At 43.1% G+C, this 27,238-nt stretch overlaps 1 protein-coding gene across 3 annotated transcripts; it reads left to right on the forward strand.

Moving 5' to 3' along the window:
• The first annotated feature begins 852 nt into the window (after positions 1–852).
• On the forward strand, positions 853–27,238 carry siah1 (siah E3 ubiquitin protein ligase 1). Of its 3 annotated transcripts, none has more exons than XM_021569834.3 (3): positions 853–1,101; positions 13,136–13,189; positions 25,368–27,238. In XM_021569834.3, exons 2-3 carry the CDS (start codon positions 13,180–13,182, stop codon positions 26,216–26,218), a joined length of 861 nt encoding a protein of 286 aa, XP_021425509.1. In that variant the 5' UTR covers positions 853–1,101; positions 13,136–13,179; the 3' UTR covers positions 26,219–27,238. The 3 variants fall into 3 exon arrangements, with proteins under 3 accessions (XP_021425509.1, XP_036810051.1, XP_036810038.2); XM_036954143.2 differs by lacking the exon at positions 853–1,101 and adding an exon at positions 8,322–9,120; XM_036954156.2 differs by lacking the exon at positions 13,136–13,189 and having other exon boundaries at positions 922–1,101.

A 27,238-nucleotide genomic window follows, 5' to 3' on the forward strand; every position in this document is an offset into this window, starting at 1 on the left:
TTGTCTGGAGGTTAGTTAACACAGAAGGGCCAGAAGTATACAGAATGGTGTCATCTGCTTAGAGGTGAATCAGAGAATCACCAGCAGCAAGAGTGACATCATTGATGTATACAGAGAAAAGAGTCAGCCCGAGAATTGAACACTGTGGCACCCCCATAGAGACTGCCAGAGGTCCGGACAACAGGCCCTCCGATTTGACCCACAGAACTCTGTCTGAGAAGTAGTTGGTGAACCAGGCGAGGCAGTCATTTGAGAAACCAAGGCTGTTGAGCCTGCCGATAAGAATGCGGTGATTGACAGAGTCGAAAGCCTTGGCCAGGTCGATGAACACGGCTGCACAGTATTGTCTTTTATCGATGGAGGTTATGATATCGTTTAGGACCTTGAGCGTGGCTGGGAAACCAGATTGCATAGCGGAGAAGGTACGGTGGGATTCGAAATGGTCGGTGATCTGTTTGTTAACTTGGCTTTCGAAGAACTTAGAAAGGCAGGGTAGGATAGATATAGGTCTGTAACAGTTTTTAAGGGGAAAGTAATCGGATTACATTACTGAGTTTGGGTAATCCAAAAGTTACGTTGCTTATTACAATTTTGGACAGGTAACTAGTAACTGTAACGGATTACATTTAGAAAGTAGCCTACCCAACCTTAACACAGCATAGCCATAGGCCTATTTTTTTCTTCTTCCATTTCCACTTTTCAATTTAAATTACTGTGGTTCCATTACAGGAGAATGAGTGGTTTAGTAGCCCAAGTAAATTCAGAGTGTGGTAGATTAAGCTCACAAATAAAGCAGAATACCATTAGCTGCTACTGTTTGGATACTGTAAAGATTTTTTCATGACGCCTACTACAACCATTAGTGCGTTCATGTAGTTAAAGCGCGTGCTCCTTTGCGCCGCTCTGGTGAGAAACTATTTCAACAACCGTGCGCGGTCACGAGACCGGTGAGTACTTGGACGACAGTCGTCTCGTCTCCAGTACAACGCGAATGTGGAAACACTGTAGGTAAAGAGTGAAGGACTGTAGAATTGGAGTGGAATCTCTTGTGGATTACGTCGCAGTAGCTAGCTACAATATAAAAAGGACATTTCATCCAAGGTAAGTAGTGCGGATGTTTTACCGGGATGTACTCGAAAAACAACAACGATGCTAACGTTGTTACATAGCCATCTTCATAATAGCATGTTCAGCTAACTGTGTTAACGTTAGATAGCTACCGTTAGCTACTTCACGTCGTAAACTAGATATGCTGGCTAACGTTAAATTATCTGGTAAACTATCTAACTAGATATGTGGATGGTTAAGTGATAATTCCGGTCACCACATCGGAGGCTTTGTTGTACCTAGTTAACTACTGTACTGTAGCTAGGTCAGAATACATAACTGATGTTGGCTAGCTACATGATTCGAGTAGGCCGCGCTCTCTACTACTAAACAACTAGCTAACGTTACAGTAACTGGCTAGTAAGATTGCTGGCTCCCATGTCGTGCCAAAATTGGCTCAACTCATGCAATTTGCCGAATTTGTCAGCTAACGTTAACTTTACCTAGTTTACACAGCAAGTGAACATTTTGCGGTTTTGTGAAGCAATGTTGGATAACTAGCTGATAGCGGACATTGATTTGTTTATGTTGTAACGTTAGCTACGCTAACCGTTAGCGCATACGTTTGCTATGGTGACGACATCGTCTCAGCAGATTTGTTCGCAGAGTCTGGGCCTCCGTAGCTAGCTAGTTGAATATACATACCTTGCAACTCTGCACTTGTTTGCTAAAGCGCTGTCTTTGAATGTCAAACATGTCTGAAGTTAGCGATGTCAGTGCTACGCTGACATGAATGGGCCTGATTTGATTGTAGACTAGTTGTGCCAATCATATGTGGCAGGTTCTGCATCACCTCTGTCAACCTTTACTTTATATTCCTAATCCCATGTTTCTCCATAAATCTTAAACTGAGAATATAGCCTGTTTTCCTTTGAAAATATAGAGGGTCGTTGTCAATAACACTAAACAATAAGGTGCAGAGCAACCATTGACAACTAACTGCGTGCCGTTCAAGGGACTGTGAAATAAATGTTAACTTTGGTTTTGTATATTATCATCTCTTGAAGAGCGTAGTCAGAACTACACATTTCTGATAATCCCATGCAAAACAGTAGCGCAGATTTAGCATGATTTCAATAAGTAAATATTATGTCATTTCAGATACAGTAGGTGAGTGGAGCCTCACGATATCTCTCAAATGCCACCATTTAATTTGATATTTGAGTGATATAAAAATCAACAATACCTGGAAAGTGCGAGTGTTTTAGGTTAATTTCCCATCCTGTCAACATTGTTTTTAAGTGTTGAATCGGTGCTGACAGACATGATAGGCCACATTGATTGATGGACCACATCAGATTGGATAGCTAGCTGATAACAGATCACGTCAATATGGCTAGTTAACAAGCTCACTTTCAGGGGATAAATTAGATGGCTATATCCAAATATTGTTTGATTTGCTTGCTATTTATAGTGGTGATGGCAGTAGTCCAACTGACAACTTTGCCCAGAAGGAAGACTTGCTGAGGTCAAGTCCTTTCCAAAAGCCTAATCTCTGATGAAGAAAGCTAAATGACACCTTGTTTGATTAGCTAGATAGGTTTCTGAAGTTACATGATCAGTTGATGTTTACTGATTGTGAAAAGCATGCAGTTGCTTGCTGTATAACTCTGAGATGGTTAAATGTGGAATAATGGTTCATGTGTAGTTCTTCTTACTATGCTCTTCGAGAGGTGACGTTAAAACCAAATAGTTATAACCTTCATTTAACAATTCCTTGAATGGCACATAGTTGTCAATGGGTTTTTAGCAGTGATCGGGGGGCAAGGAGAACCCCAGCTCTGCAAAAAACATTGACAACTACAAACCAAATCTAACTCTGTATTGATAATGGCCGAGTAAAATGGATGCGATAGAGGTCGACCAAAACAATGGAAATGCGTGGGGGAAAGATCCTGAATCTCCTCATGCTCCCCCAGCACAATTAACCAACATGTAGGCTGTAGTTGAGGTTAAAATATAGTATAATGCTTGTATGACAGTCAACCCCAATACATGTTCATGTTGTCACCAATCAAGTTCATTACAGTTAAAAATGACTGACTACCACCACCTGATTTCTGTATGCTAGTTATGCTACCAACTTATACTAATGGGAGTTAGCAGTTATCAAGCATTTCTTCTAAATCAGAAAAGGGACAACTTCTAAATGTTATGCAGCCAAATATCCAAATCAGACATTAGTAACCACATTTTGGGCCTGTTACAATATATCAATCATGACAGATTTGAGGAATATCCACTTTGTTAGATCAGATTTGCTGAATGTGCCAATGCGGTGTCCTTCTGACGGTCTGCGTCTTACCTGGCTGCTGATTTTATTTTAAAATTAAGAATGTAACTCGGGCTACTTTATCGAGTCATACATGTCAACTAGCTACAGATTGTTACACCCGATAATGTGATATAACCAAAGATTTTTGGTATCCAATACTGGGCAATAAAGGATAGGTACTGTTTGGTTTAGCACAGAAAATGTACTACCAACCTTAACTTGGTGATACTGTCTTCGTTCTCGATTCGGCCAAACATGTACACTACATGTTTGGCCACCTGCTTGTCGAACATCCCATTCCAAAATCATGGGCATTAAAATGGAGTTGGTCCCCCCCTTTGTTATAACAGGCTCCACCCTTCTGGGAAGACTTTGCACTACATGTTGGAACATTTCTGCAAGGACAAGCATTAGTGAGGTCAGCACTACTGTTGGGCGATTAGGCCTGGTTCGCAGTCGTCCCAATTCATCCCAAAGGTGTTTGATGGGGTTGCGATCAGGGTTCTGTGCAGACCAGTCAAGTTCTTCCACACCATTCTTGACACACCATTTCTGTATGGACCTTGCTTTGTGCACTGCCAGATGAAGAGTGACTCATCACTCCAGAGAACACGTTTCCGCTTCTCCAGAGACCAATGGCGGCAAGCTTTACACCACTCCAGCCAACGCTTGGCATTGCACACAGTGATCTTAGGCTTGTGTGTGGCTGTTCTGCCATGGAAACCCATTTCATGACGCTCCAGACGAACAGTTATTGTGCTGACATTGCTTCAAGAGTCCGTTTGTAACTCTGTAGTGAGTGTTGCATCCAAGGGAAGGCATATTTGATTTTTTTTATTAAAATAAATGCAATTCAGCACTTCGCAGTCCGGTTCTGTGAGCTTGTGTGGCCTACCACGTCGTGGCTGAGCAGTTGTTGCTCCTTGACGTTTCCACAATAACAGTACTGACTGGGGCAGCTCTAGCAGGGCAGAAATGTGATGAACTGACTTGTTGGAAAGGTGGCATTCTATGATGGTGCCATGTTGAAAGTCACCGAACTCTTCAGTACAGGCTATTCTGCTGTCAATGTTTGTCTATGGAGATTGCATGGCGGTGTGCTCAATTTTATACACCTGTCAGCAACGGGGGTGGCCGAAGTAGCCAAATCCACAAATTTGAATTGGTTTCCACATACACTACATGGCCAAAAGTATCTTCTAAAATCTTCATGTCCAGTTGAAGGTGGATCGTTTGTATAAAAAAAAAAAGGCACTTTATTGAATTCTATTTTTTGCTTTGATGTAATCCCAAAGTATGCATGTCGCCATCTTGTATTTTCACGTCTTCTCTCATTGATTGAGACAGGTGGGTCCACCCCAAAGTGTTGCATGTCTTGACACTGACCTATGTCGATCAGTGATAGAAGATTTTAAATCGACAAGATGGCCACGCCATGGAGAAACCTATTTTATTTTAGTAATGGCGCATTTTCTAAGTGAAAACAAACTACATGCAACGGGACACTGACATTTTAAGATGCATGTTTAGCTGAATCGAACGAATATGGTATCTCCAATACCGAGGTTTTGTATAGGCCAACCTGTAACGCCCAGTAAGAGATACCAAAATCTTTGGTTATATCACATTATCAGGTGTACATTCTGTAGCTACATGTCTATGTATTTCAAGGAAACTGGTTGTTCAAAGGAGCTGTTTGCAAATCGAGCTAGTGTAGGTAGGTATGTTGTGATTTGTTGATAAACTACTAGCAGAATTGTTTCTGATTTCCTTAGGTCCTTGATTGGATGTAATTGTGCACTGCATCCATCTCATGTCCAATGTATCAACTACGACAGAGAACCGTTTCCTTCTGTAATGTTTGTGTGATTTAGTTAGCCAAAGCATAACCTTATTTTTAGGACTACTGTTTCAGGCATCTGTTGGTTGGAAACAATGCACCAAAGACTGCCAGTATTGATAGTGTCTTATGACTGGCCTGGGTTTAATAAATTAAATGGCTGGCTGCCTGGTTCATGACTGTAGTAGCCTGTCCTGTTGCTCCCTGACTTGCTGGCAGCTGCACATGTATAGTGAATTGAACATAGTGACAGGCGGACAGCTGTCTCTAGCAGCAGGAGGTCCAGTTTGGTAACTCACTCACTGGCTCTCAAACAGTGAGGGAATTCTATATACTTTGAAAGTGCTCTGTCTGCCTCCTCTTTTAATTTTCTCTAAATCAGAATCCCTCTCCTGCATCAGGTTGGCTTAATGAACATGCTACTGGCTGTGTGTGTTTTGCAGAAGCGCGGGCTGGATGTTTGAAGGTGGGTGTTTCTGCCTTCAGATTCCAACCCTCAATGTAACATTTCCATGGCAACACATGCTTCTGCTTATAATGCTCTTCTGCCCAGGGTGAGTTGGCTGCTTTGCCCAGGCTGCTCTTGTATACCAGGAAGTTGAGTGAATAAATACTCTGTTTCTGGGGTTGAGCAAACTTCTGTATATAGCAAACTATTATTATATTTTTGCGAAGGGGCTGTCACAAAGCAGGCTACTTTTTTTGCAGTCAAAATGTTAGCTTAGCGCTATCTAAAACTGTTTGTGGGCGGCATAGTTTCCTGCCCTGTCAGTAAAACAATTAGTTAATTTGTGTTCTTGCTTCTAGATGAGTTATTTTTCCCTCTTGCGAGGCGAGGAGAGTTGTGTGTTGGTTTACTCTGCCATGGAAGGAGGTTTGCCTGTGCTTTCTTTGAGTAGGTGGAGTGGGTTGTCACTGCAGCTGTTTACATGGAAGGTGTGTTTCTATGGATGCATTCAAGAGTGAAAATAGGCTAGTCCATTCTGTCTGATCAGACTACTGCAATGCCTTTGTCAGTGTCTTTCACTTATTGTCAAGGTGTGTTCTTTGTGGTAGACCCATGGTACATTTCCACTGGGCTACCTGTTTTGCATCCTGCTGGCTGAGAGTTCTATGCATCCTGTCCTTTTTCCGGTGTCTACAGCTTGGATGTAGCCTAAATATTATGACACATTTAAGATGGAAATGCATGTGCCACTTCCCTCCCTTTCAGTAATAAGCTTGACAACGTTTTTAAAATTCATATTCTTTTAAGCTAAGAGGTAGGCTATATCCAAATGACTGTAAATGTGGCTTTAATAGTCATTATACTGTAAGAACAACTGTAAGAGCTACCCTTTTGCCTGCTGTTTTATGTGCTCTGCCTGGCACCTGACTCTGAGTAACCTTTTGTTCACCAGCCTGTTAAAGGATGCCAAAGAATATGCTCCTGCTTTTAGAAGTTAGAATACCTCTGTCTGGCCTCCTGAGTGGCGCAGTGGTCTAAGGCACTGTATCGCTGTGACACTAGAGATCCTGGTTCGAGTCCAGGCTCGACCGGGAGACCCACGGGGCGGTGTGCAATTGGCCCAGCGTTGTCTGGGTTTGGGGAGGGTTTGGCTGGCAGGGATGTTCTTGTCCCATCACACACTAGCGACTCCTGTGGCGGGCTGGGCACAATGCATGCTGACACGGTCGCCAGGTGTAGTGTTTCCTCTGACACATTGGTGTGGCTGGCTTCCAGGTTAAGCGGGTGTTGTGTCAAGAAGCAGTGTGGCTTGGCTGGGTCCTGTTTCGGGGGATGCCCGGCTCTCGACCTTCGCCTCTCCTGAGTCCGTACGGGAGTCGCAGCGATGGGACAAGACTGGTAGTTACAATTAGATACCACAAAATAGGGGAGAAAGAGGGGGGAATAAAAAAGGATGTCTGTCTACATTTTAGCAAGCACTCTTATCCAGAGCGACTTACATTCATCTTACATTGTCTCACCTAGTAATCTTATGTAGCAATGTAGCAAGTACATTACTTTCAAATGTTACTCAGGGAGGGAAGGGCAGTGAATGTGCTTTCTGCCTAGTCTATTGACAGTTTATTAGTATTGTTAGGTTGGTAATGAGGTCAGTATAGAATACTTGGTAAAGTATTGTTGCTGTTCTAGCACTTAATGAGATTTTACGATATACCATCATACCTGTTGCTGAAACCTATTTCGACACATTTGGTCTGAATGATTGAGACCAATGGCCTCTATAATACCTGTACTTTAACTTCTAAGGATTGCTCTCAAAGACCGGGCATGTCTCTGAATAATTTCATTGGAAGTCTATTTGGATTAGAAAAGATACAGTAGCTATAACGGTTACATTGCCACAATCCATGACTAGGGCTGGCACAATTCCTGTAGAACTGTACCCGACAGTTATGGGTGCAGACCATCATGAGAATAAAACAACCGGCAGAACCATTTTTTGTGTGTGTGTGTTTGGAACGAACTGAAGACTGGATGCCCGGGCATTTGTGCGGTTTGAGTCTGTTTCTGCTGTAACAGACTCTCTATAACGTGATCAAACTTTGTTGCTCCTTGCCTGAAACAAGCAAGGTGTTGTAGCAAATGAGTCTATAGTTGCCTGGGCAACATCCCCCTCCCTGCAGCAGTAGCACATGCATTCAGGAACAGAGGAGAAAATGGTTGGAACGGTGACTGCGGAAATTACCAATAAGTCATCCAAAATTCCATGACTGTCACTGCCCTGTCCATGCTCAGAGAGAGAGTGTGTGTGTGTGTGAGGTTATGAAGTATTTTTGGTATCAACTCTGAATATTGTGCTGTGCATTTGTAATGTATACTCTGACCTGTGTTTGTGATTAGGGTGTCTACTCCACTGTGAGGCTGTTTTTGGGACTGTGTGTCACTGAGTGTAAGTAAGGGTACTTGTGTGTTCTCCAGCTCTCAACTCTCTCCAGTTTCTTTGTCTAGTCTGCATGGTCAGAGGAAGGGAGGGAAGCAGGCAGGACGGTGTTAGCCCAGCTGGAGGTGGAGCTGCCAGAGCTGTAATCTGAGAAGGGCCCCACTCCCCAGAAAGAGGGTGGGGGAGAGCGTGAGCATGCGCTCTCCAGTCTGACATTGGACTCCTTAGCCTACAGGGAGCAGTGCAGGCGTCAGGCAAGGGGGACTGCTCTATGGTGCTCAGCCAGGACTGTCTGTTTCACCCTAATACCTGCCTCTCGCTGCCTTCTCCACTGACTGACTGGATCACTCAGAAGATAGTGACCGAGCAGGGAGTGGTTACCTAGACTAGGGCTTTCAGGAGAAGAACACTGCCAGTGTTTCCTTAGCTTCCTCTTCAATGTGCTCCATTTCTCTCCCTGGCTGGGCTGCCTGCTTGCCGCGGAGCTGGATATACTTGTGTAACATTCCTGGATTACAGCTACGTGTTATTTAAAAAAAAAAATATATATATATATATATTTTTTTTTTATTCTCTACTTGGGCCCCTCCTACCCATGGCTCCTCCACCCTTCCTTGTGGCCTTTTCCTGGGCTGCACTTTAAAGAGGATTAAGACTACAGCCTCCTGCCCTCTGCCGTGCTGGTGAAAGAAGTGCGTGAATCGGAGTCTCTGGCTCTGTTTGAGGCGTCCAGCCCGCCAAGGTGTCTGGCCCTGGACCCCCAGGCTCTGACTGCAGTAGTACATCTGTTTTCTGATGGGAGTTTAAGTAGAGACCTAGGGAGAGTGACGGGAAAGGATCTGCCCTCTGTTATGGGCTGTTTTTGTTCTTATGGAAAAAACGCGATGAAGAGTTCCCTCACACTCTCCCTATGTCGGGCAGAGCTAATGTTCAGCCCATGAACTCATGGAAGGGGGTGCTCAAGCTCTTCACATGCATAGCTTCTAGAACAACTGCCAACAAACCTAAAGGTAAAATGTCCTATTTGCACACTCGGTGGCTCATAAATATTGCTCTGCTCATTTTCTGTGAGAATGTCTGTTGGAATGTTTGCCCCCTTTCCCCCTGTGCCTCCTATACCTGAGGTGCAACTGTGGTGTCATAAATACCTACTGGTGTTCACTTCTGTCCAGTAATGGCTTTGTTTTCTGCAAGGCACTGCAGATCCTAAGAATGGCAGGGCATTTTTTGTATACTTTGTATATGCAGGGGTGTGAGAGAGACTGGACATGAGTGGAGAACAAAGAATGGCATGTTTTGTTAAGTAGAAATGCTTTTGTTTTTCTGACCCTCTGTACAAACATACCGAACAATTGTCATGGTTGCCAACTCTGTCGTTGTCTCCCTCTGTTGTGTTTTGGATGTTATGCTGCTTTGAAGTGGTGTGTGTTCCTCTCCTCTGCAGCAGTGTGGAGGGCACAAGCAGACGGCGTGTTTGATAGTAAACAGCAGCCGGAGTTTACAGAAAGGGGGCAGGCAGAGACTCGCCGCCTCTACCAGGCCACGCTTACTCAAAGCCAGGCACCTACATGGAGGCAGCTGCTAATACACATGATAGTGTTTGTTTTGGGTTTAGCCCACATCTGCTAGATTCTGGTGCTCCTTACCGGCCGTCATCGTAGAGAAGTCATGTTTTAACGAGGTAGTGACGTGAATTCATAGATTTACCCTACACAAAGACTACATGATTCAACAAATGTGCTAGACCGGAAGACGTTTTAAATGATAAAACAACCAATCTGACATGAGTTCTGTGCAGAGATTTGGATCCATATTAAGACTATATGCCATTTAGCAGAAGCTTTTATCCAATGTGGCTTACAGACTTGTGCATACATTATTCGTGCAGATGCTCCTGTGCATTGAACCCACTAGAGGTCGACTGATTATGATTTTTATACCGATTTATTGGAGGACCAAAAAAAAGCAGATACTGATTTAATCGGACGATTAAAAAATATATATATATATATTTATATATATTATTTTTTTGTAATAATGACCATTACAACAATACTGAATGAACACTTATTTTAACTTGATATAATACATCAATAAAATCAATTTAGCCTCAAATAAATAATGAAACCTGTTCAATTTGGTTTAAATAATGCAAAAACAAAGTGTTGGAGAAGAAAGTAAAAGTGCAATATGTGCCATGTAAAAAAGCTAACGTTTAAGTTCCTTGCTCAGAACATGAGAACATATGAAAGCTGGTGGTTCCTTTTAACATGAGTCTTCAATATTCCAAGGTAAGAGGTTAGGTTGTAGTTAATATAGTATTTATAGGACTATTTCTCTCTCTACGATTTGTATTTCATATACCTTTGGCTATTGGATGTTCTTATAGGCACTTTAGTATTGCCAGTGTAACAGTATAGCTTCCATCCCTCTCCTCGCCGCTACCTGGGCTCGAACCAGGAACACATTGACAACAGACACCATCGAAGTAGCGTTACCCATGCAGAGCAAGGGGAACAACTACTCCAAGTCTCAGAGCGAGTGAGGTTTGAAAAGCTATTAGCGCGCACACCGTTAACTAGCTAGCCATTTCACATCGGTTACACCAGCCTAATCTCGGGAGTTGATAGGCTTGAAGTCATAAACAGCGCAATGCTTGAAGCACAATGAAGAGTTGCTGGCAAAACGCACGAAAGTGCTGTTTGAATGAATGCTTACTAGCCTGCTGGTGCCTACCATCGCTCAGTCGGACTGCTCTATCAAATCATAGATTTAATTATAACATAATAACACACAGAAATACGAGCCTTTGGTCATTAATATGGTCGAATCCGGAAACGAAACATTTATTCTTTCAGTGAAATATGGAACAGTTCTGTATTTTATCTAACGGGTGGCATCCATCAGTCTAAATATTCCAGTTACATTGCACAACCTTCAATGTTATGTCATAATTACATAAAATTCTGGCAAATTCGTTCGCAATGAGCCAGGCTGCCCAAACTGTTGCATATACCCTGACTCTGCGTGCAATGAACGCAAGAGAAGTGACACAATTTCACCCGGTTAATATTGCCTGCTAAACTGGATTTCTTTTAGCTAAATATGCAGATTTAAAAATATATACTTCTGTGTATTGATTTTAAGAAAAGCATTGATGTTTATGGCTAGGTACACGTTGGAGCAACGACAGTCCTTTTTCGCGAATGCGCATCGATTATATGCAACGCAGAACACGCTAGATAAACTAGTAATACCATCAACCATGTGTAGTTATCACTAGCGATTTATGATTGATTTGTTTTTTTATAAGATGAGTTTAATGCTAGCTAGCAACTTACCTTGGCTTCTTACTGTATTCACGTAATGAGTTTATGAGTTTACATTGGCGCGTTACATTCACTAGTTCCAAAAACATCCAGTGATTTTTGCATAGCCACATCATTCAATAGAAATACTCATCATAAATGTAGATGATAATACAAGTTATACACATGGAATTATAGATATACCTCTCCTTAATGCAACCGCTGTGTCTGATTTCAAAAAAACTTTACGGAATAAGCCAGCCATGCAATAATCTGAGACGGCGCTCAGAACATAAACAAGAACATAAACAAATTACATGATAAAAATTCCCTTTGATCTACATCAGAAAGCACTCCAGGAATCCCGGGTCCACAATGAATGTTTGTTTTGTTCAAAAATGGCCGTTATTTATGTCCAAATACCTTCTTTTGTTAGTGCGTTTGGTATACATATCCAAACGCTCATTCTGGTCAGCGTTATATTGGACAAAAACTTCAAAAAGTTATATTACTGGTCAAAGAAACATTTCAAACTAAGTACAGAATCGATCATTAGGATGTTTTTAACATATAGCTTCAATAAAGTTCCAACCGGAGTACTCCTTATCTTCGTGAGCAATGGAACGCAAGTGACTGCCATGAGGAATAAGCATGATCAGAAAATGACTGACTGCCAGACGACTGACTGCCAGACACCTGACTGATTCTGCTATCATTCACTCCCACAACACCATAAAGTCTCATAATTTCTATTGATGGTTGACATCTAGTGGAACCCCTAGGCAGTGCAACATCATTAATATCTCAAGGGGATTTCATTGGGGACTCTGGTGAATACATACAAAGCTCAGATTTGACTTCCTGTTTTGATTTAAACTCAGGATTTTGCCTGCCATATGAGTTATGTTATACTCAGACATCATTCAAACAGTTTTAGGAACTTCAGAGTTTTCTATCCAATACTAATAATAATATGCATATATTAGCAACTGAGACTGAGGAGCAGACCGTTTACTTTAGGCACCTTATTCATCCAAGCTACTCAATACTGCCCCCCCCCCCAGCCATAAGAAGTTAATCAGTCGACCTCTAGAACCCACTGTCCTGGCATTGCAAGCGCCACACTCTACCAACTGAGCGACAGAGGACCACAATCAAAACTTCAATCAGTGGACTGATTTCGTCAAATATTTCCATGTTAGTGTCAGTCAGGATGTAGCCAGTTGTTGTAATGTGATAGTAGGCCTAAAGGTTGTGTTGAGAACAGACTGAAGAGGGAAATCGATGCTCCATGTAATGTACTTTGCATTAGTAGTGTTAACCCATTGCATGATGGAAGCAGTGAGTTTCCAGTGGAATGTGCGAGGCCAAGAGCGCTCAGTAGTGGCACTCTAGCTAATATGGCTCTAGCCATTACATTTTTGTTTCCACAACTCACTGATTTAACACTTAATTTGTATCTGTGCTGTTTGGGGAGGTCTGAGTCAGTCCCCAACACATGTCCACCTTCATACTATAGCTAGAACTGTTGACTATGACCAGCCCTGAATGGTCACCCTGCAGAGAACAGAAGGTGGGCATATGGGCCTTTACAGAACTCTGAGACTGCAGTGGTGTTGATTGATGTGTTTCTATGGCTACCTCAGCTCCATTTGACTTACTTTTTAAGAATTGTTTTTACTCCACTAGTTAACCTCTCTTCTCTCTCCCCTTTCAGAGTTACCCATTTTTCAAGAGAAGAAAGCCTTATTTGGGAATCTTATGGACGAAGGCAAGCAACATTTTCTTTCTCGTGTGTTTGTCTGTGTCAATGTTTGGGTTAACCCAGGGGAAGCAGCTTGTTTGATAAAGCAGGGGAGGTGTTTGGAGGATTGTAGAGGTCATCTAATGAAGGTTCAGTGAGTGTGATTGGTAGATGGAGGAGAGGTCATCACCCTGAGCTGGTTTAGTAATCAACTCCTCTCCATCTGGAGGGACATATTGAGCATCTCGTCCTCGTGTGCCATTCACCCCAGCTTCCCAACACACGGGTCGGGAGGAGAGAGTCCTAACACAACCTAATCCCAACCTACTGTCTTTACCTCCCTCTTGTTTGATTGTTGCACAATTTATCACATGTGCCTGACCAGAACCTGGCCCCCCCCCCCCCCAAACGTAGTTCCTACTACGTATGAACATAAATAAGAAATTCAAATATGGTGGAATGCTAGACCCATCTCTTGAAGTGATTCAGGTACAATCGCTTGTGTTTCCTGTGTAAAGACATGACCTGAAGAGTTTCCACTAGCACCACAAGTCAGCCCATCCTACAACAAAGAACACGGTGGACACAGACAGTTCTGACTGCGCATCTAGTCCTACCAGAGGTCTAGTAGCTAAGTCATTCTGCCCTCTTAACCATTAGCATGAGAAAAGCATGATTACGATGTCAAATGGTTCTTTAGACGTTATGTTTAATGAGGCACAAGACCTGGTTGTTTCAAGTGTTCATTGAGCCCTAAAGTCTTGGAATAATTTCCACTATTTATGGTGAACGTGCTTTGTTCTGATCTCTGCAGTGGCCTCTGCTCAGCTGCTCTTACTCTGGCCTGTACGCCCTAGTTCTAAATCATGAATGTCTATCCTCTTCCTCAGTAGGAGAAATACTCATGTAGCCGGTTCCTCCAATGGGAATCACTGCAGGCACACCAATGTGTGCACTCTCAGAGCAGTGTTGTTTATGCTCATTATGGCACCAGTCCCATGGGTGTCTGCATTAGTGTTGCACGGTATACCAAAATTAGGTTATTTTTCCGATACTAGAACATGAAATATGGTTCGCTACTAGAATTAGTTTATTTTGGTACTTCTGTCAAATGTGTCTCACGGGTCAAGCCTGTGTATCAGCGCAGCCAAATTATTGCTAACCTGCACTGGGAGTCTGGGTTAACACTTGAATAATGAATGCAACATGGCATGTAGACATTTTGAAACTGCTTTCTTATACTGTTCGCAAAACAATGTCCATACACGCTGAAACACTTTACAACGCAAGAAGATACCGGTAGCTTCCAGCTTTGTAGGCAAACTTCCTTTGCTGGCTGACGGCTAAAGCTAACCTCAGTTCACTGCCCTAGTACTTTGTGACAATGTGCAAACCATAATGTGAAATATGCTGTTTGCCACCAAAAACATTGAATTCACTTATTCGGTCTCTCTCACGTCTCTCCCGAAGGCTGCTGCATCATTCGTGGGGGACGACATGTTTACTGTTGCCTTGTCATTTGTAGGCGCACAAAATCAGCCAAACAAGCTCAATAACTCAATGCATGCACACTCCTTAGTAAATATTCATTCACCTGTATTGTAGATAGGCCTAGGTTATATTTTGATTTACCTAGTTTATGGTTGGCCACCCTTGATAGCCTGTAAAATATTGCAACATTACAATTACAGCCAAATACTTTATACACAATGATTCCCTCTAGAGATCTAAGTTAAGGTCGTCCCTAGAACAATAAAAACAATATATACGTTCAAAACAGAGACAAAATTCATACAACCACTGCACATTAAAAAAACAAAACAATGAGGGTGATGCAACCGAGCAGACCCTTTAGCTTAATGTTGATTGAGCTTTATGATATGAAGAAATACAACTATGTGCTGCACATGTTCCAAAATGCAATTATTGAGAACATCAGTCTCAAAAGTCCACTGCATGCGTGAGCGTTTTCATTTGACCGAGATAAAAATATCCCTTAGAAATTAAGAGAGCGGGGAGATCAAAAGATGCATCACCTAGCATGGGTTACTAATGACTGACATAATACTAGTCTTTGGCAGCTGGGCAATAAAATAACTTTTGATTTTGAAAATAAATAGATAATGAAAAAATTACTGGTGACAATGGGATAATAATTCCTTGCCAAATAATTACCTCAACAGTTCTATGGTTGTATTTTGGCTAGGCTACTTTGAAACAAGGGAAGACATGCGTCATAAAATTACAAACGTCCAAGTTTTAAACAATTAAGTATAGATAAATAAATAGCTCCAATGCTGACCGCCTCTGCTCAGATTCAAGGTGATGGATGTGTGGTGCGCAACAGGCACTGTCTTTAACTCTCCGTCTTGTGAATATTTAATCTGAATGTACCGTGCCTCGAGTAGGCTATGTTGACCGAATCCGACCTTTTTTAGATGTCAATGTTAATTATCCTTCATTGTATTTGACTGGTGTAAAAATAAAAAGTAATTTATAAAAAAATGTAATGATACTGAACTCAAGATGCCCAATGATTGAACAGAGTATTTTATGGGCTGGATCAAGTACCATTCCGTGACTGGCTAATATGGCTTTTTTTTGTGATACTAAACCTGGAACCAGTATCGAAGTCAAAATTCTGGTATTGTGACAACACTAGTCTGCATCCAGCCAGACACTGTGGCAGGCAGTACAGACTCTGGGACGAGGGAGTAAAATAGAGGCTGCTGATGCCAAAGCCTCCAGCCTCCTGGAGACAGACTAAAGAGCTGTCTGCATCTCCCTTTTCCCTGTTGCTCTGGAGCACATCACTGCCTTCATGCAGGCTGCAGCAACCCACACACAGGCAGATACTGTTACCGTCACTGCAGACTATTCCTACTAAAGTGCTCACTCACTCACGCCCACACACATACTAAACCTCACACACTTATAGCCCAGACAGCAGCCACCAAGTGCAACTGTTCCATCTCAACAAGCTGCTTTCTCAGCACCCACACATAGCTCTTGTTTTAGCCCTGCTAGTCTTGGCTTTGCCCTGTTGTGTTCTGTGCTAATTTGGTCCACAGATGTTGCTTGTGTGTCCAGAGCAGCTTGCTAAGAGGCCCATCAATAGGTGGAGCTTTATCCAAGCAGATGTGGTCACAGGCAGCCTTAATGACACCTACAGTTGAAGTCTGAAGTTTACATACACCTTAGCCAAATGCATTTAAACTCAGTTTTTCACAATTCTGGACATTCAATCCTAGTAAAAAAAAATCCCTGTCTTAGGTCAGTTAGGATCACCACTTTATTTTAAGAATGTGAAATGTCAGAATAATAGTAGAGAATTATTTATTTATTTCATCATGTTCCCAGTGGGTCAGAAGTTTACATACACTCAATGAGTATTTGGTAGCGTTGCCTTTTAATCCCACCACAGTGTCTGATTTCAAAAAGGCTTTACAGCAAAAGCAAACCAAACGATTATGTTAGGTCAGAGCCAAGTCACAGAAAAACAGCAGTTTTTCCAGCCAAAGAGTAGTCACAAAAAGAGAGAAATTAATCCCTAACCTTTGATCTTCATCAGATGATACTCATAGGACTTCATGTTATACATGTATGTTTTGTTCGATAAAGTTCATATTTATATCAAAAGATCTGTTTACATTGGCGCGTTACGTTCAGTAGTTCCAAAACATCTGGTGATTTTGCAGAGAGCCACGTCAATTTACAGTAATACTCATTGATAAGATTGATAAAAGATGCAACTAATTATGCACGGAATAATAAATAGATACATTTCTCCTTAATGCAACCACTGTTTCAGTTTTTTTTTTTTACTTTACGGAAAAAGCACACCATGCTATGATCTGAATACAGCGCTCGGAGACCAAAACAACCCAAACAGATATCCGCCATGTGTAGTCAACAGAAGTCAGAAATAGCATTATATATATATTCACTTACCTTTGATCTTCATCAGAATGCACTCCCAGGAATCCCAGTTCCACAATAAATGTTTGTTTTGTTCGATAATGTCCATTTATGTCCAAATACCTCCTTTTTGTTTGCACGTTTAGCCCAGTATTCCAAATTCATGACGCGCGATCAAGTCGAAAAGTTCCGTTACAGTCCGTAGAAACATGTCAAACGATGTATAGAATCAATCTTTAGGATGTTTTTAACAAATCTTCAATAATGTTCCAACCGGAGAATTCCTTTTGTCTTCAGAAATGCAATGGAACTCAAGCTAACTCTCACGTGAACGTGCGTCACCAGCTCATGGCTCTCTGGCAGACCTCTGACTCATTCCCTTCTCATTTGCCCCCACTTGACAATAGAAGCATCAAACAAGGTTCTAAAGACTGACATCTAGTGGAAGCCTTAGGAAGTGCAATTTGACCCCATAGACACTGTATTCGATAGGCCAAGAGTTGAAAAACTACAAACCTCAGATTTCCCACTCCCAGAAGGGATTCCTTTTCAGGTTTTTGCCTGCCATGTGAGTTCTGTTACACTCAGACATCATTCAAACAGTTTTAGAAACTTCAGTGCGTTTTCTATCCAATACTAATAATAATATGCATATATTAGCAACTGGGCCTGAGTAGCAAACGGTTTACTCTCGGCACCTTATTCATCCAAGCTACTCATTACTGCCCCCAGCCCAAAGAAGTTAAATTGTTTAACTTGGGTCAAACATTTTGGGTAGCCTTCCACAAGCTTTCCACAATAATTTGGATGAATTTTGGCCCATTCCTCCTGACAGAGCTGGTGTAACTGAGTCAGGTTTGTAAGGCCTCCTTGCTCGCACATGCTTTTTCAGTTCTGCACACACATTTTCTATAGGATTGAGGTCAGGGCTTTGTGATGGCCTTCACTTTGTTGTCCTTAAGCCATTTGCCAGAACTTTGGAAGTATGCTTGGGGTCAATGTCCATTTGGAAGACCCATTTGCGACCAAACTTTAACTTCTTGACTGATCAGTCTTGATGATGCTTCAATATAGCCACATAATTTTCTTTGCTCGTGATGCCATCTATTTTGTGAAGTGCGCCAGACCCTCCTGCAGCAAAGTGCCCCCACAACATGCTGCCACCCCCGTGCTTCACGGTTTGGATGGTGTTCTCCGGCTTGCAAACCTCCCCCCTTTTTCCTCCAAACATAACGATGGTCATTATGGCCAAACTGTTCTATTTTTGCTTCATCAGACCAGAGGACATTTCTCCAAAAAGTACGATCTTTGTTCCCAAGTGCAGTTGCAAACCATAGTCTGGCTTTTTTATGGCAGTTTTGGAGCAGTGGCTTCTTCTTTGCTGAACAGCCTTTCAGGTTATGTCGATTATAGGACTTGTTTCACTGTGGATATAGATACTTTTGTACCCGTTTCCTCCAGCATCTTCACAAGGTCCTTTGCTGTTGTTCTGGGATTGATTTTCACTTTTCGCACCAAAGTATGTTAATCTCTAGGAGACAGAACGCGTCTCATTCCTGAGCGGTATGGTGGCTGCGTCGTCCCATGGTGTTTATACTTGCGTGCTATTGTTTGTACAGATGAACATGGTACCTTCAGGGGTTTGGAAATTGCTTCCAAGGATGAATCAGACTTGTGGAGGTCTACAATTTTGTTTCTGGGATCTTGTCTGATTTCTTTTGATTTTCCCATGATGTCAAGCAAAGAGGCACTGAGTTTGAAGGTAGGCCTTGAAATGCATCCACAGGTACACCTACCATTGACTCAAATGATGTCAATTAGCCTAACAGAAGCTTCTAAAGCCATAACATAATTTTCTGGAATTTTCCAAGCTGTTTAAAGGCAGTCAACTTAGTGTATGTAAACTTCTGACCCACTGGAATTGTGATACAGTGAAATAATCTGTCTGTAAACAATTGTTGGGAAAAATGAATTGTCATGCACAAAGTAGATGTCCTAACCAACTTGCCAAAACTAGTTTTAACAAGAAATTTGTGGAGCGGTTGAAAAACGTGTTTTAATGACTCAAACGTAAGTGTATGTAAACTTCCGACTTCAACTTTACCTGAACAGCTCTGCTGCCCAGTCTACCCCCTCTCTCTGCTTCCCAGCAGTCATTTCCCTCCATTTCACATTATTTTTTTTGTCTGGAGCACAGTGCCTCATGGCTGTCTTCCTGCCTGTCTCTGAGCTGTGCTGTGGGTTATATAAAGCAGCAGGGCCAGGGGTGGGTCACACCCAGCTCCTGCCAGGCCCAGGGAAAATCCAGCCCTCCCTCCACTCGGCGGGCCGTCCCATCCACAAAGGCCTCAACCGCAGCCTGTTACCATGGGAACAGCTGACAGGAAGCAAACTAGTGCTCTGCTCTCGCATCCATCCTAGTCCACATTGCCGTATGGAGTCTTCTTTTAAATATTTTTTTTTTATGCAACCATGAATCTGTGTTGCTCTCCTGGGCCAAAAATAGCCTCCAAGCTCTGTGCTTGCCCTTCGCTGGTCAGGCTTTATAGACAGATGGGCATATCACAGAACCTCTAGGCTGACCCTCAGCGGGAGGAAGGGAAGGGCCAATCAGTGTATAGGGCTGCCTTCCTGGACGTCCCAGTCAGCCCACTGTACTGGGGCTGTGCTAAGAGAGGAACATGCCATTCTCTCTGGTTGTCAACAGAGAACATCTTCCTAGAGGCCGAAAGGCCCCTTGACTTTTTCCACATTTTGGAGTTGCGTTACTCTAATCAATTTTAGAATAAGGGTGTATGTTTTTTTTTTAGAAAACAGGTTTTTATAGATGTTTGCAAATGTATAAAAATAGAAATACCTTATTTACATAAGTATTCAGACCCTTTGCTATGAGACTTGAAATTGAGCCAAGGTGGATCCTGTTTCCATTGAGCATCCTTGATGTTTCTACAACTTAATTGGAGTCCACCCGTGGTAAATTAAATTGATTGGACATGATTTGGAAAGGCACACACCTGTCTATATTAGAGGTCGACCGATTATGATTTTTCAACGCCGATACCGATTATTGGAGGACCAAAAAAGCCGATGCCGATAAATCGGCTGATTTAATTGTTTTATTTGATAATTTAATATTGTGATTTTCATTAACATTAACTTATTTTAACTTAATATAAAACATCAATAAAATAAATTTAGCCGCAAATGAATAATGAAACTTGTTCAATTTGGTTTAAATAATGCAAAAACAAAGTGTTGGAGAAGAAAGTAATGTGTGCCATGTAAAAAAGCTAACGTTTAAGTTCCTTGCTCAGAACATGAGAACATATTAAAGTTGGTGGTTCATTTTAACATGAGACTTCAATATTCCAAGCTAAGAGGTTTTAGGTTGTCGTTAATATAGTATTTATAGGACTTTCTCTCTATACCATTTGTATTTCATATACCTTTAACTATTGGATGTTCTCATAGGCACTATAGTATTGCCAGTGTAACAGTATAGCTTCCGTCTCCCCCTCGCCCCTACCTGGGCTCAAACCAGGAACACATCGACAACAGCCACACTCGAAGCATCGTTACCCATCGCTCCACAAAAGCCACGGCGCTTGCAGCGCAAGGAGAATAACTACTCCAAATCTAAAAGCGAGTGACGTTTGAAACAGTATTAGCGCACACCCAGCTAACTAGCTAGCCATTTCACATTGGTAACACCAGCCATTAGGCTGATAAGCTTGAAGTCATAAACAGCGCTGTGCTTGCGAAGAGCTGCTGGCAAAACCTACGAAAGTGCTGTTTGAATGAATGATTACGGGCCTGCTGCTGCTCAGTCAGATTGCTCTACCAAATCAGACTTAATTATAACACAGAACTACGAGCCTTTGGTCATTAATATGATCGAATCCGGAACCTATCATTTCGAAAACAAAACGTTTATTTCAGTGAAATACGGAAATATGGAACAGTTCTGTATTTTATCTAACGGGTGGCATCCCTAAGTCTAAATATTCTTGTTACATTGCACAACCTTCAATGTATGTCATAATTACGTAAAATTCTGGCAAATTAGTTCGCAATGAGCCAGGCAGCCCAAACTGTTGCATATACCCTGACTCTGCATGCAATGAACGCAAGAGAAATGACACAATTTCACCTGGTTAATATTGCCTGCTAAACTGGATCAAATCAAATTTTATTTGTCACATACACATGGTTAGCAGATGTTAATGCGAGTGTAGCGAAATGCTTGTGCTTCTAGTTCCGACAATGCAGTAATAACCAACGAGTAATCTAGCTAACAATTCCAAAACTACTATGTTATACACACAAGTGTAAAGGGATAAAGAATATGTACATAAAGATATATGAATGAGTGATGGTACAGAGCGGCATAGGCAAGATGCAGTAGATGGTATCGAGTACAGTATATACATATGAGATGAGTATGTAAACGAAGTGGCATAGTTTAAAGTGGCTAGTGATACATGTATTACATAAAGATGCAGTAGATGATATAGAGTACAGTATATACGTATACATATGAGATAAATAATGTAGGGTATGTAAACATTATATTAAGTAGCATTGTTTAAAGTGGCTAGTGATATATTTTACATCAATTCCCATTATTAAAGTGGCTGGAGTTGAGTCAGTGTGTTGGCAGCAGCCACTCAATGTTAGTGGTGGCTGTTTAACAGTCTCTCGGTCCCAGCTTTGATGCACCTGTACTGATCTCGCCTTCTGGATGATAGTGGGGTGACTAGGCAGTGGCTCGGGTGGTTGTTGTCCTTGATGATCTTTATGGCCTTCCTGTGAAATCGGGTGGTGTAGGTGTCCTGGAGGGCAGGTAGTTTGCCCCCGGTGATGCGTTGTGCAGACCTCACTACCCTCTGGAGAGCTTTACGGTTGTGGGCGGAGCAGTTGCCGTACCAGGTGGTGATACAGCCCGACAGGATGCTCTCGATTGTGCATCTGTAGAAGTTTGTGTGCTTTTGGTGACAAGCCGGATTTCTTCAGCCTCCTGAGGTTGAAGAGGCGCTGCTGCGCCTTCTTCACGATGCTGTCTGTGTGGGTGGACCAATTCAGTTTGTTTGATGTGTACGCCGAGGAACTTAACTTGCTACCCTCTCCACTACTGTTCCATCGATATGGATAGAGGGGTGTTCCCTCTGCTGTTTCCTGAAGTCCACAATCATCTCCTTAGTTTTGTTGACGTTGAGTGTGAGGTTATTTTCCTGACACCACACTCCGAGGGCCCTCACCTCCTCCCTGTATGCCGTCTCGTCATTGTTGGTAATCAAGCCTACCACTGTGTCGTCCGCAAACTTGATGATTGAGTTGGAGGTGTGCGTGGCCACGCAGTCATGGGTGAACAGGGAGTACAGGAGAGGGCTCAGAACGCACCCTTGTGGGGCCCCAGTGTTGAGGATCAGCGGGGTGGAGATGTTGTTACCTACCCTCACCACCTGGGGGCGGCCCGTCAGGAAGTCCAGTACCCAGTTGCACAGGGCGGGGTCGAGACCCAGGGTCTCGAGCTTGATGACGAGTTTGGAGGGTACTATGGTGTTAAATGCTGAGCTCTAGTCGATGAACAGCATTCTCACATAGGTATTCCTCTTGTCCAGATGGGTTAGGGCAGTGTGGTTGAGATTGCATCGTCTGTGGACCTATTTGGGCGGTAAGCAAATTGGAGTGGGTCTAGGGTGTCAGGTAGGGTGGAGGTGATATGGTCCTTGACTAGTCTCTCAAAGCACTTCATGATGACGGAAGTGAGTGCTACGGGGCGGTAGTCGTTTAGCTCAGTTACCTTAGCTTTCTTGGGAACAGGAACAATGGTGGCCCTCTTGAAGCATGTGGGAACAGCAGACTGGGATAAGGATTGATTGAATATGTCCGTAAACACACCAGCCAGTTGGTCTGCACATGCTCTGAGGGCGCGGCTGGGGATGCCGTCTGGGCCTGCAGCCTTGTGAGGGTTAACACGTTTAAATGTTTTACTCACCTCGGCTGCAGTGAAGGAGAGTCCGCATGTTTTGGTTGCGGGCCGTGTCAGTGGCACTGTATTGTCCTCAAAGCGGGCAAAAAAGTTGTTTAGTCTGCCTGGGAGCAAGGCATCCTGGTGCGTGACTGGGCTGGTTTTCTTTTTGTAATCCGCGATTGACTATAGACCCTGCCACATACCTGTCTGAGCCGTTGAATTGCGATTCTACTTTGTCTCTATACTGACGCTTAGCTTGTTTGATTGCCTTGCGGAGGGAATAGTTACACTGTTTGTATTCGGTCATGTTTCCGGTCACCTTGCCCTGATTAAAAGCAGTGGTTCACGCTTTCAGTTTCACACGAATGCTGCCATCAATCCACGGTTTCTGGTTTGGGAATGTTTTAATCGTTGCTATGGGAACGACATCTTCAACGCACGTTCTAATGAACTCGCTCACCGAATCAGCGACGAATCAGCGTCAATGTTGTTGTTTGACGCAATACGAAACATATCCCAGTCCACGTGATGGAAGCAGTCTTGGAGCGTGGAATCAGATTGGTCGGACCAGCGTTGAACAGACCTCAGCGTGGGAGTTTCTTGTTTTAGCTTCTGTCTGTAGGCAGGGAGCAACAAAATGGAGTCGTGGTCAGCTTTTCCGAAAGGAGGGCGGGGGAGGGCCTAATATGCATCGCGGAAGTTAGAATAGCAATGATCCAAGGTTTTACCAGCCCTGGTTGCGCAATCGATATGCCGATACAATTTAGGGAGTCTTGTTTTCAGATTAGCCTTGTTAAAATCCCCAGCTACAATGAATGCAGCCTCAGGATGTGTGGATTCCAGTTTGCAAAGAGTCAAATAAAGTTTGTTCAGAGCCATCGATGTGTCTGCTTTTTTTAAAGATAAGTTTAATGCTAGCTAACAATTTACCTTGGCTTCTACTGAATTTGAGTAACAGGTAGGCTACTCGTGGAGGGCAATGATTAGAGCGTTGGACTAGTTAACTGTGCGGTTGCAAGATTGGATCCCCTGAGCTGACAAGGTGAAAATCTGTCGTTCTGCACCTGAACAGGGCAGTTAACCCACAGTTCCTAGGCAGTCATTGAAAATAAGAATGTGTTCTTAACTGACTTGCCTAGTTAAATGAAAGGTGTAAAAATACATGTTTTTAAAATATTTTTTTAAATAATCGGAAAACGGCACCCAAAAATACCGATTTCCGATTGTTATGAAAACTTGAAATTGGCGCTAATTTATCGGACGTTCCGATTAATCGGTCGACCTCTAGTCTATATAATGGTCCCTACAGTTGACAGTGCATGCCAGAGCAAAAACCGCCCGGCTAAACTGAGCAATCGAGGAGAGAGGCCATGGTCAGGGAGGTGACCAAGAGCCCGATGGTCACTCTGACAGAGCTCCAGAGTTCCTCTGTGGAGATGGGAGAACCTGTTTTTCAGTAGCAGGGACTGGGAGACTAGTCAGGATAAAGGGATAAATAAACTGAGCTAAGTACAGAGATCCTTGATGAAAACCTGTAATACTTTCTGTAGGTGCTTCAACAAAGTACTGAGTAAAGGGTCTGAATACTTATGTCAAATGTTTTTATTTATACATTGGCAAACATTTCTAAATCTATTTTTGCTTTGTCATTATGGGGTGTTGTGGGTAGATTGATGAGGGGGGGAAACGATTTACTCCATTTTAGAATAAGGCTGTAACATAACAAAATGTGGGAAAGACGAGGTCTGAATACTTTGTCTGCTGCATGTACATTATGTACTCTTCTGTTTAGACTCCTTTGCACTGAGTGTAACTATTTTTACCGTACCCGCTCTTCCTGTATGAATAGAAGGCAGTTGCCAGTAAACTACCGGCACACATGAACAGTAAAAAAAATAAAAAAATAAAGCATACCCCTCAAATTCAAATCTGGACCTTGAAGCCAGTTCCACTGCTTAAAACCAGGGACTGATTTTTAGACCTGGCACACCAGGTGGGTGCAACTTAATTATCAGGTAGAACAGAAAAGCAGCAGTAGTCTGGACCTCGTAGGGTCAGAGTTCCTGTACTAGATTGTTGTTTTACACACACTTCCATTCCGTTTGAAATTGTTACATGATATTCTTCAGAACATTTGTAGTTTAACATATGACCTTTGTGCATGTGAATGAACCATGACTATTGTTTTAAGAATCTGTGATTGGTCAAGCCTCATGGAAACCATTACGTTTGTCCTCACTACATTCACACCAAATGTATAGTTAATTTATTATCCCGTTGTGTCTAACCTGTGTTCTCCCTGTTTCTCTACAGAAATGAGTCGCCAGACCGCCACAGCGCTGCCCACAGGAACCTCCAAGTGCGCCCCCTCCCAGCGCGTCCCCACCTTGTCCGGCACTACGGCCTCTAACAGCGACCTGGCCAGCCTGTTTGAGTGCCCTGTCTGCTTCGACTATGTGCTGCCCCCCATCCTGCAGTGCCAGAGCGGCCACCTGGTCTGCAGCAACTGCCGGCCCAAGCTCACTTGCTGCCCCACCTGCCGGGGCCCGCTGGGCTCCATCAGGAACCTGGCCATGGAGAAGGTGGCCAACTCTGTGCTGTTCCCCTGCAAGTATGCGTCGTCGGGCTGTGAGGTGACGCTGCCCCACACAGACAAGGCAGAGCACGAGGAGCTGTGTGAGTTCCGGCCATACTCCTGCCCCTGCCCAGGGGCCTCGTGTAAGTGGCAGGGCTCGTTGGACGCGGTCATGCCCCACCTCATGCACCAGCACAAATCCATCACCACGCTGCAGGGCGAGGACATCGTGTTCCTTGCCACGGACATTAACCTGCCTGGGGCAGTGGACTGGGTCATGATGCAATCCTGCTTCGGATTCCACTTCATGCTGGTCCTGGAGAAGCAGGAGAAGTACGACGGTCACCAGCAGTTCTTTGCCATTGTGCAGCTGATTGGCACGCGGAAGCAGGCAGAAAACTTTGCCTACCGCCTGGAGCTCAACGGGCACCGGCGACGGCTCACCTGGGAGGCCACGCCCCGCTCCATCCATGAGGGCATCGCCACTGCCATTATGAACAGCGACTGCCTAGTGTTTGACACTTCCATCGCGCAGCTGTTTGCTGAGAACGGAAACCTGGGCATCAACGTCACCATATCCATGTGCTGAGGACTGTCAAATGGACAGCCACTAACAAACACACACACACACACACACACACACACACACACTTTCTCTCTCACACTCTCTCACACACACATACTCGGACACATTTCAGACACTACAGGACACCTGAAGTTGTACCTGGGGGGTTTGGAGGGGGGCAAGATCTTTCCCAGGGAACCTGTTGTCTTCAAACAATGTGATTTAGAACATTCAGATCGGTTAGATTGATGAAAACAATGGAACTCTATCCCTGGGATTCAATTTTAAGCTTCATTACAATATTAGTTCTAAAGTAAAGGTATCCTTTTTTTACCTTAATGTTATGAGAATAATCCAGCATTGCCCCTTGAACCCAGAGCACACACTTCAACAGATGGGCTCAGTTTGCAGTGGGAAGCTGGCAGAAGGGGCTCAGGGGATAGACACGGTGGGAGGAGTCAATTTGAGGGAGGATGGGGAATATAAAACAACTTATTTTTTGAAGATGTTGCGTTTTTCAGCTTAGTCAAAGTTAAACTAACTTCTTTCGGTTCATTATTGTTTTGGTTTTTAGTTCTGTCCCCCCCCTCATTGGATGAGAAGAGAAGGTCCTGATATTGTGTGCACAGACATTGGCTGAGACGAAGCTAGTTTGGTCTCTCTCTGGAGCCTAACAGTTTTAGCCTAAACCACTGAATATCTGACCAGGAATGGGGACAATTTCTACAGTTATATTATTATTCAATGGAGATTTATCATTATCATTTTTTTGTAAGGACTTTTAATGAATGAAAAAGGCTGTAACCTTGAGGCTAATCTTCAGTGTTTGTAGATAAATTGTGTCGTTCTTTCGAAGACTTCAATGTATTTTATTTTGTAAGTTAGATTTTTCTCTTTGTTTTGTCAGTCTTTGTCTACATTCTGTTTGAGGAGTGGGTGACGCAAAGCCAAACATCTCTGGATACGTAGAACTATTGCTGGTCCCATCATTATTTTGTTTTATTTTGTCATTAAATAAATCTATCTTTTTCATACCTTGTGCAA

Source organism: Oncorhynchus mykiss, chromosome 2 (assembly GCF_057628025.1).
Source record: "Oncorhynchus mykiss isolate SJ-2025 chromosome 2, ASM5762802v1, whole genome shotgun sequence".
NCBI lineage: Eukaryota > Metazoa > Chordata > Actinopteri > Salmoniformes > Salmonidae > Oncorhynchus > Oncorhynchus mykiss.

Excerpts from the sequence above, each read along its gene's own strand:
- siah1 (XM_036954143.2), top strand. The coding sequence starts at position 9,021 with ATGTCGGGCAGAGCTAATGTTCAGCCCATGAACTCATGGAAGGGGGTG. Across the intron at positions 9,121-13,135 it reads AACTGCCAACAAACCTAAAG|AGTTACCCATTTTTCAAGAG; the intron begins GTAAAATGTCCT and ends CTCCCCTTTCAG. Across the intron at positions 13,190-25,367 it reads TGGGAATCTTATGGACGAAG|AAATGAGTCGCCAGACCGCC; the intron begins GCAAGCAACATT and ends GTTTCTCTACAG.